General features: G+C 37.5%; 1 protein-coding gene across 4 annotated transcripts in view; it reads right to left on the bottom strand.

Moving 5' to 3' along the window:
• Positions 1-690: 690 nt before the first annotated feature.
• Positions 691-10,409, bottom strand: part of SGMS1 (sphingomyelin synthase 1) — a 310,538-nt gene continuing 300,819 nt past the window's right edge. For all 4 annotated transcript variants that reach the window (XM_030809298.1, XM_030809299.1, XM_030809300.1 and 1 more), the window contains 3 exons: positions 6,350-6,503; positions 3,071-3,237; positions 691-2,412 (listed from right to left, as the gene is read on the bottom strand). In XM_030809298.1, coding sequence (XP_030665158.1) covers positions 2,233-2,412; positions 3,071-3,237; positions 6,350-6,503 — 501 coding nt within the window. In that variant the 3' untranslated portion in view covers positions 691-2,232. The remainder of the gene's footprint in view (positions 2,413-3,070; positions 3,238-6,349; positions 6,504-10,409) is intronic.

The raw sequence follows: 10,409 nt of genomic DNA, 5'->3' as shown, positions 1-10,409 counted from the left end.
GCTGGGACCACAGGCATGTATCACCGTGCCGGGTTAATTTTTGTAATTTTTGTAGAAACTGGGCTTCATATTGATCAGGCTGGTCTTAATCTCCTGGGTTCAAGTGATCAGCCCACCTCGGCTTCCCCAAGTGCCGGAATTACAGGCGTGAGCCACCACACCTGGCCTCTGGTTTTACCTTTCTAGCCTCCTTGACACATCCTTTATCAAAGACACATCTCCACTGTTGACATTTTCCTTTAGTCACCACATCAGAAATAATAACCTTTTTTTCTTTTTAAATAGTTATTTTCCATTACCACTGGTTATCGTAGTACTATTACTCTATTTCTCACTTTGGATTTACTTTTCCTTTCCATCTACACTGGAGAAGCTATATTACTGCCAGGTATAGGAAAAACAACAACTCGGTTGAGAATTAGAGAATTCAAAATGTTAGTAAACATTGTTCTAAAGTTTGAGTTTAACTTACATGTGACTCTTTTTATATATTAAAAAACTGTAGAATTTACTGAAGATTAGAATATATTTTAAGGAATCCCAAGAAAAAAATATCCAGATAATTATTAAAAGTCCCATGTCAAGCAGAAACACTCCATGAAGAAATTCTGAAACTGATTTTCTATCTTGCTTTAATGGCTTCATTTATGACTTCTGTGAAGAACGTGAACACAGTAGAAATAACAGCCATTTAAGTATCAGTTTTTATTAAAAAGTGCATTTTGATTAATTTATGATCTAGGTAAGCTGTAAGATACCAGCATACTCTCTGGAATAATAACTTTACAAAGATTTAAAACAAACAAAATTTTAAAAGCCTTTTTATTTCCTTCACCGTTATTGTTTTACAATACAAATATCACCTTGTGAATACACAAAAAAATCCTACGGAAGATAATTCTGCTGCACGTAAAATACAGAATGGATATATATACTTCTTCATTCTTAAAAAACTATTTTGTTCTCCACATTGGCAAGTATAGAATAGAATACTTCCCCAAACATATGTATGTTAGGAGTAAAACTTAGAGTTACATGCAGTTTCTGCACAAATATCTTTTAAAGAAATAGATCTCTTTTTTGTTGTTCACCAACAAAATTGTCATGAGAGTATGGATAACTAATTCATATCTTTCAAGTTTTAGGTAAGTGATCATTTTCAAAACTCTCTTTAAGAAAAGATATTCATGGCTGTTTTAATTGAGTAGTTAAAATCGAACTACCAAATTGACGATAAAATAATTTAAGTGGTACATGTCATTGCTACCTGATCACAATATGTGAACAGGCTCTGACTCTAATTAACAACCTCATTATTTAAGTCATCGCAATTTTAAAACCATAAGCAGTCTTCTGATTCAATTTAGCTATAAATGCAAAATTTAGTAGTGTATACATATATTTATATTTTCATGGAATACTTTATTTTAAATAAAAACATTTAAGATTGCCTACTGACCATACAATCAAGACAAGAAAGGCACTAGAAACATAGACAAATTTCTCTCCCAAGATGCACTTTTAAATTTTAACTCTCTTCTCTCTGACATGTTAAAAATCTTTAAATTTGGTTTTCATAACATCAGTTTGAAAAATAAAGTTAGGAAATACTTAGAAAATCACTTTATAACAGAATCTTTTTTTTTTTTTTGCACTTTTTGAAACACTGTCTTTGCTGATTTTACAAAACCCAAAGTTACCAAACCTTTCTGTGTCTATCATTTTTATTTGAATATCGGTGCAACAGGTAGAAAGATTTCAGAATCAAACCCCATTCAGGTACTTAGAAACCTTCATAGAGACATTTGCTAGAAAATGGCTTACAGCCCAATCTTTGGGGCAAGAGATATGAAAAGTATGTTTTCCCAAGAAAATAATACGCTTTATTTCCAGATGTGACTGGAAAGACCAGAACTTATGATATAAAAGCTTACATTTATGCTGTTGCATCATATACAAAGGAACATGGTGGTTGCGGGTTATGTAAATCCCAAACTTATGAACAGGAAATGTGTACAGTGCGTGATAGGTTAAATTTTTCTTTATTGTTGTCCAACGCAGGTCCTTTGGAGAGAAAAAAAGATCACAGTGCTGACCAGGTAACTCAATAGGTTAAGTCAAGGTAACCATTGAAAGATAATAGGATTAGGGAGGCGTTTATTTTATGGCATCTTCTCTCATGGAGTTCTTAGCACTTCGGACAATTTGTCTTTTCCCCACTTTGTACAGCTGTTATGTGTCATTCACCAGCCGGCTGTATTTAACTTGCCTACTGAGGTGGACTACTGGCCAGGGGAAAGGCCAATGGTAAGATCGAGGTACAATTCCTTGGACATTCTTTTCAAAGTACTGAAATGGCCTGTACCACCACACCCTGGCCAGGAGGTTCATCTGGGAAGCTTCCTTTAGCACCTAGGATAACAAAGAAACATAAACACATTTCTTACAATCTTTCACTTTAAGTTCAAATACTTGTCATGCTAAAATTCCCAAAGGACTCCATACCTGCCCTGCGTGTCCACCCACATATCCCAGCTTCTCTCTCTCATCACCATTCTACACTCCACACTCATCTACAAACTGAGCCACATCTCAGTAGAAAAACAACGCCAGTTCTGGGAGGGCAAGGAGAACTTATGGCTCACTCACCTCTTGCCTATAAATAAACACCTCAGTTAGCTTTTTAGGTATTCCTCTTCTATGCTAAAAATGTTAACACTTAATTAAATGTTAAGTATTAAGCTTGTGATGTGCCCAGGGTAGGGAGAAGAGGATAGGAAAGCGAATCAAGCAAGGAGGGACACAAGCTTAGAAAATATTTTTCATTTTCATGGACAATGAAAGTGTGTTCCTTATTCTAGAAGGAAGTAATTCCTTACATCATTATATTAATAAATTTTTTATTCTTAATTCTGAAGAGAATCAGTGTCACAAAAGACAATACAATCTTAGCTGATTACCACTTAAGAAAGAGAAACTTAAGACATCCACGGGTTCTTTGCACCCTGCCCAAGCCAGCAACACCAAGTCAGAAACAATAGAAGCTAAAATCAAAAGGGGGGAAACTCACTTGCTGATTGGCCATAGTGTGATACCACCAGAAGAGTCTCGTGGTGATGTAATATGCCACCACCACGTCCACAGTGTAGTGGTCATGCGCTAAGAGAATACAGAAGATTCCAACTATGCTGAGAAGCCAGCAAATCCAGTGATACCACCAGAGTCGCCGAGGGGAATCTGAAAGGGGGAGAGATTTGCAATAGTCCCATTATTCAAATGACATTAAGGGCACCCGATTATGCCTCTACTAATGCTTCTGAATCCAATTACCTTGAGTCTTCCCTTCTGAAAACAGATCTAGTGAATCTAAGGGCTGTCATTTATCTGTAATCAAGGTTAGAACAGAAACAGCTTTTTATGATGTGATTATACTAGTGATAGTAATTCATATTTGGTTCTTACTTGATTCATACAGTCATAAATAGAGTTTAAAAGATGAGTCTAATCAAATAAGGACAGGTTAATGCATCATGCTTCGTTTTTAAAAAGTGTCCATTGACATTTAAATTTACCTCTAGCTAATTTGGGGTTGATGCTCTACACAAAAATCAATACCTTTTGGTCCATAGAGCCTAATACAAGGACTAAGCAGTCATAATTGATTTAACTGTACTGCTTTCCAAGTTCTGCAACCATACACTAATCTGAAAGTCTTTGAGATTTTCATTTCTCAAATACAAGCAGAAAAGCATCCAGATGCCTGGGAATTCTAGTTCAAGTGCCTTCTCAAAGGTCGAATGGTGTCAGACAAATACTTGTCTGTATCCCCATTTGGGAAATTACCTGAGAAAAACATCAAAATTTCTATTAGTGCAGGCCTTTCTACCTTGGATTCTCAATTGTGGGATTCAGAGGCTCTGCAGTGTTAGGCAAAATGTTGTTTGAATATGATCTACACTCTCTATACCAGCATGAGAGGTTCAGACTTTTACTGGATTCTCAATGGGTCCAAGAACCAGTCATTCATTCAACCAATATTCATTGAGCCTCTTACATGCCAGGGACAGGCAATGCTCTAGGTACCTGGAACAATGAATAAAAAAGGCAAGGAGCCTGCCTTCATGGGAAGATCCCTTCCTAGTGGGGAAGAGAGATAAGAGACAATACTTATAATAAATAATTTACACATTATGTTAGGTGTTAAAGGCTGTGGAAAAATAATAAAGTTGAGCTGGATAAGGGGGATCAGAAGTATAGGGAGTGAAGGGCAGTTTGCAATTTTCAATGGAGCAGTTAGGGTAGGAATATTCTAGTAATATTTGTATTTGATACCTTGACAATACAAAAACAAGAAACAGCTACCATTCAGTCTCTGTGTGACTCTATTAGTATCCATATATGCCATCTAATTTTAATGTTCATAAACTTTTCCCACCCCATGAAGCAGATGTGAATATCTCATTCTAAACATGAGGAAACTAAGACTTAGGTTAAAGTTTCTTCCCAGGGTCATAGAGCTAGTAAGTGATAGTACCAAGGCCTCTGCCTCTCAATATGATACATTGCCTTATTGTCAAGATGGATAAGCCTTGACCCCATTAAAGAATTTCAGGTATCAGGCAGCAGGAGCCAGGAGTCCCTCCCCCAGGGCTGCTGACATCTGGCCTATGTGATTCCCACTGTCCACATCCAGTTACATTCCAGTCCAAAGGCTAGATTATGCCCTGACAATTCTGAATAGATCTTGCTAGAATTCACTATATCTGCTCACGTACTAAGTACGAGCATTGGAACATCTATTCTCCCTTTTCTATCTCAGTGCCCTGAAGTGCATCTCTCTTCTCTTCCTGTATTTCCTTATCTTAGTTTTTCAAGAACAAAACCAGGCTTTGGCCCAGTCCACTACCTGTTTTCTGTACCCTATAATCCATCCTGTTATCTGTTGACTCTCTTTATTAATGTCTTGAAGTGTCTGCCACTTCTCTCCATCTCTGATGCCATCAGGCTAGTTTCCTTTGTTACTGCAGCAATCTCCTAACTTTTCTCCCAGTCTCCAGTTTGGCCCCCCATCCAGTCCATCCTGCAAGCTGCTGCAAGAGTGATTTTTCTCTCTTCAAAGACAAATGACACTGTCCCACTAGTTACAACCCTTCAATGGGCACCCGATCTCCATCAGCTGAGAGTTCAGACTCTCTTCTCATGGCTTAAGCACCCCCTGTGATCTGGTTCCCACTTACCTGTCCATTCTTATTATTACCCCTACTCTGAATTGCAACCACCTAAACTTCCAGAGAGTACCACATGCTCCCAAGACACCTCCAGAAGGCAAAGCATCTCCCTCCTCTGTGATACCACAGCAGCCTGGTTCTACCCATTGCTCTTCATGGAAACCCCCTGTATAATGCTTATCAGACTGTTTCTAACAATGTGATATTGAGGATAATAAAATTTTCCATAAGTAGAGAAATGAATAAAAATGTGTGGTTCATTTCTAGCACTGTAATATTAATAGCAATTAAAGTGAATGGACCAAAATCTCATATCTCAAAAACATAATTTGAGGGTAAATAGTGGCAGAAGAATATAAATGGCATTATGCCATTTACGTATATAAATTTTTAAAACCACAAAACAATAATACACAAGTACAAAAAAATGGATGGAAATGATTATAGGAAAGGAATGAAAAGGGTTTAATCATATATTAACATTTCATTTCCTTTCTAAAAGGGTTATCTGAATTAAATATGACAAAATACTAATATATATTAAATCTGAGCTATGTATGTGGTATTTATAATATTATTTTGTGATTTCTCAATAAAATATTTTAAGTACATTTCTTAAGGGAAATTTCCCATTTAGTATCTGCCTCCGCCCTGAGCCCACGGCCTTGTTGAGGACAGGGATGAGTCCGGCCCATCACTGTACCCTCAGGCATGTAGCATAGTGCCAAGTGCTGAAAAAATAGTTGCTGCATCAACACATAATCTACTATCACCCAATCGGGCTTGATACTGGATTTCTGTGTCCCTTTGAGATTTCCATCTGGCTCCTTACAGCAGCTGTATAACTGGCTCATAACACACCCTGCAGGCTGTGCTTGGAACTGCCTCCACCCCAGTACTACAGATGACACTCCAGGACACCTTGCCCTCAGGAAGACCAGTTCTATCCTACCACATTTTTCCCTGGGTGCCAGTTGCATGGCGATGAGATGAAGCTGCGACCCTCCTGAAGCCTCCAGTCTTGCTTCAGCAGATTTTCCAGAAAACAAGCTTTACCAGAGGACCAGAGTTCATGAGAAATGGCAGGTGAGGAAATTACAATGGAAGTCTTTTAGACTTACACTCTTTGATAAATAAGTAGGTGAGTGTTAGCATGACCGTGTGGCCACTGTACAGATAATCCCCACACATGTTGTGAGAGCCAGTTATAGACAAGCCACCTCCAGCAATGAGCTTCATTATTCTTCGCAGTTGGGCTTCCCAGTCTCCAAAAAGCTGGCAGAAAAAAAGAAAAGAAGAAAAAGAAGATTCATTACAAACCCACATGAAAATGTGCGAAGATTACTATTCATATCCAGAATTAAGCTTATATTAAGACACATAAAATCCCCACCAGGAAGTTTGACCACTCAGCGTTTACCATTCCAAGAGTAGCCCTTGGGGTGGGGGGTGGGATGGTCCTACAGATGAATCATGTGGCTTCAGGACTTTCCAAAGTTAGCCCTTTTTAAAGCACATGTCAGTAGATGTTTACCCAGTTTTTCAAAAATTACAATGACAGAGAAACACTACTTCTATCTGACTGACTGAATAATTGCTTTAGTATAACTATCATTTGGGAAAAATAAAATTTAAATCTATAGTCTAGGAAAAATTTAAAGATGTATTTTTATCATGGTTGGCCTAGAAGACAACTGTCCTACTAACTTGGCTAAAGCAGCTAAAGGTTTGGGTAGTCAAATATATGAATATTTTTGGTATGTGGACGTTCAGGGATCATGTTGAAACAAGGGATGTGCCTTTAATCTTCTCAAATTATGTAGGTAACACTGAATAATTTTCCAGATTATAAATTAATTTACCTGTCTATGATACAAGTCTGGGCTAGACACCAGAGTAATAAATAGCTTGAACAACTCATTCGTTGCAACCTTTATTTGCTCGGTCAAGTAAAATGTGTGACTGTCCATATTTTATGCTTGTTAGTACTCTTTTAAATTCTGGTTGTCCAATTTAATTACCATGATCCCTTTTCAATATTTAACTTATAAGAATCTAGCTTTGGGAAACATGTTTTATTATACTTTTCTTTTAAAAAATTATCAAGACTTCTGATTAAGGATGGAAGGATGATACATCAGTAAAGTGTGAGAAATTAAAAAAAAAAAAGAATGGCAGACTGAGCACACCACACAGAGGATATAAATTTCCAAATCCAAAGAGATCACTGAATGCTCAACATAATGGAAGAAAACAGATCTACATATCAAGACTCAGCATCATGGGATTTTAGAATCTGGGGACTAAGAAGAGACTCTAAAGCCTCCAGAGATTAAAAAAAAGCTTTATATGAAGGATCATTAGAATAAGACTTTTCAAAAGCCACACTGAAAAACGGAAAGCTTTGAGAAAATGTCTTTAGATGTTGCGGGAAAACGATTTCCCACTTAGAATTCCGTACCCAGCCATATTACTACTAAGCATAAACTGAAGGATAAACTAAGGACAAATTAAAGCCTTTTTCATATATACACGATTTTAAAATATTTACCACTTATATACTCTTTTCCAGGAATCACAGAGGGTACAGTCTCCAAAACAAGGGAGTAAACATGGAGAAAAGAAGAAACAGGACTCACTACGATGCCAAAAAAGGAGAGATGAAGGACTGCGCAGTAGCTCACAAGTTTGGGCTGGAAAGCAAACAGCCAGAATGCTCTGGAGGGATGTCATCATGGAGATGAGCCCAACAGAATACCCAATGCCTCTGGCTATATCGAGAGGAGTTTCATAACTTGGGGGTGAGTAAGTGCAAAGAAAACTACTAAAGTAAAAAACCAAGGCAATTACTAACTCTACAGGAAACAAAATGTTGTGCAGAGAAGGAAAGTAATTCTAGGAAACGACATGACTTGGCCATGAATAGCATTTACAGAACTGTAATAACGTAAGCACTGCATATTGAGCTAAACGAAGGACAAAGAACTGCACAGCAAAGACAGGATAGGAAGCTTGAACGTGTGTAGTGGAGATGGGGTCGGAGGGTAGGGATCATGAAGGATGAGTCACAGAAGGACACTCACTAAAGCTTTGCCTTCTACAGCAGAAGTCAGTAACAGAGAATGCCTATATTCAAAAATTACAGAGTAACAATATCTCATGTCACGTGGAGACACAAAAGTAAACGCATTAAAAAATCTAAAAAAAAGAGTGAACGACATAGAGTTAAATACCACAAGGTCCAGCTAAAAGAGTTGAAGGAGAATAGGAAAAGGTGCTGTTGGGGTCAGGACCAGGAGACTACTGTTTTTTCACATCGAGTTGTGTAGAACCATTTTAGTGTTTAAACTGCATGCCTGCATAAACATTACAATTTTTTTTAAAGCTTCAAATTAAAAGTTTGGTCTAGTTCTGTTATAACAATGGATAAAATGTAGAAGAAAATTATGGCAAAAAAGCTTGGGTATTTCTTCATTTTACATTATTTCATAATGCCCTTCTAAAATTCCCTCTGTGTTTTAAAAATGATAAATCATATTCTCAAGGCAGCATTACCCATACTTTGTCCTCTCATTTGAGCAAGAAAATCTTTGTGGTGAAACAATGTGTTTGGGCAGAAAGGAGAAATTATGAAGTAAACCTGGCACTGAGGAAAAAGTAAAAAATTTAATGTTGTATTTCTTACAGATACCCTTAAATCCCCTAAGCTTCCTTTTAAAAATATCTTCCTATGTTTATCAAACTTCTGCAAAGGGAAAACCTCTTTAAGCTTAGTGAGAAATAGAAAAAGAGAAAGAAAAATTTAAATTATGTTTAAAAAAAGCAAACAAAATACAAGACAAATTACAAAACAGCTGCAGCAGAAACAAGTTAATATCTGTATTGTTTACACAGCACAGAGAAATCAAGTAAAATAAGACCAACTTAGGAAACAAAACTTATCAAAGGACAAGGGATGTGACCACATAGAGGCATAAACTCTGTCAAACAAATATAAATAAAAATGAACATAACAGGAGCTATTTTTCCCATGTTGAATTAGCAAAGCTTAAAAGAAAAAAGAGTGAGCTAATGGTGAGGCAAGCACAAGGACAGCGAGGCTTGTTTAAATGGAGGGGATGGGGGGAAGCAGTGGCTGTCTCCAAAGTAGTGCAGGAGAAGAGCAGGCCGCGAAACAGATACCTGTGGGTAAAATCACAGCTCTTCGAATGATTTGCTGTGTGACCTTATACAGCTGAACCATTCTAAGCATCGATTTCCTCATCTACAATTTGGGAAGAATATATTTATTACCATTGGCAAAATCTTCTGAGAAAATAATCATCAACAGTTTACCAGCAATTTAAACAGTCATAACTTCTGACCCAGTTACACTGCTTCTAGGAGTCTATCAAAGAAATAATGCCAAATATGAAGAAAAGTTCTACGTGCAAAAATATCCCACCATAATACCAATCACAAAAGCAACAGGCTGGGTGTGATGGCTCATTTCTGTAATCTCAGCACTTTGGGAGGGTCGCTTGAAGCCAGGAGTTTGGGACCAGCCTGGGCAACATGGCGAGACTGTCTCTACAAAAAATTTAAAAGTAAGCTGGATGTGGTGGCATGTGCCTGTAGTCCCAGCTACTTGGGAGGCTAAGGTGGGAGGATCCTTTGAGCCTAGGAGTTCAAGGCTACAGTGAGCTACAATCATACCACTGCACTCCAGCCTGGGCAACAGAGTGAGACCCTGTCTCTAAAAAAGAAAGCAACAAACTGGAAACAACCTAAATGGGAACTGTTAAATAACTATTCAAAACCTAGTCTTTCCGGGGACAGTATTGGCAAGATGGGGTGCCTGCTGTAAATGCATTCTCAGGTCCCAAGGTAGACCAGTGAACCAGAATCTAAGGTAATTTAAATGCACGTTAAGATTTGAGAAGCCCTGAACCAGGCTACAGCTGCTTACCAAATTATTTAAAAATAAGTTTACAGTGACTGTATAGTAAGTTTAGATTGTAAGCATATTCCTCTATTAAGAGAAAAAAACAGGAAACACAATGTTTGGTATAATTATAACTGTTTTACAAACACTATGCACAGAAAAAGTCTAGAATGTAACATATTAAATGTTAACAGGGTTAGCATAGAAATTGGTAGGATTTCTTCCAGTCTCTGTCCTGGTGTGGCTTCCCTTCCTTT

This window comes from Nomascus leucogenys, chromosome 3 (genome assembly GCF_006542625.1).
Source record: "Nomascus leucogenys isolate Asia chromosome 3, Asia_NLE_v1, whole genome shotgun sequence".
Classification (NCBI taxonomy): Eukaryota; Metazoa; Chordata; class Mammalia; order Primates; family Hylobatidae; genus Nomascus; species Nomascus leucogenys.
This window is presented reverse-complemented; position numbering and strand designations above follow the sequence as displayed.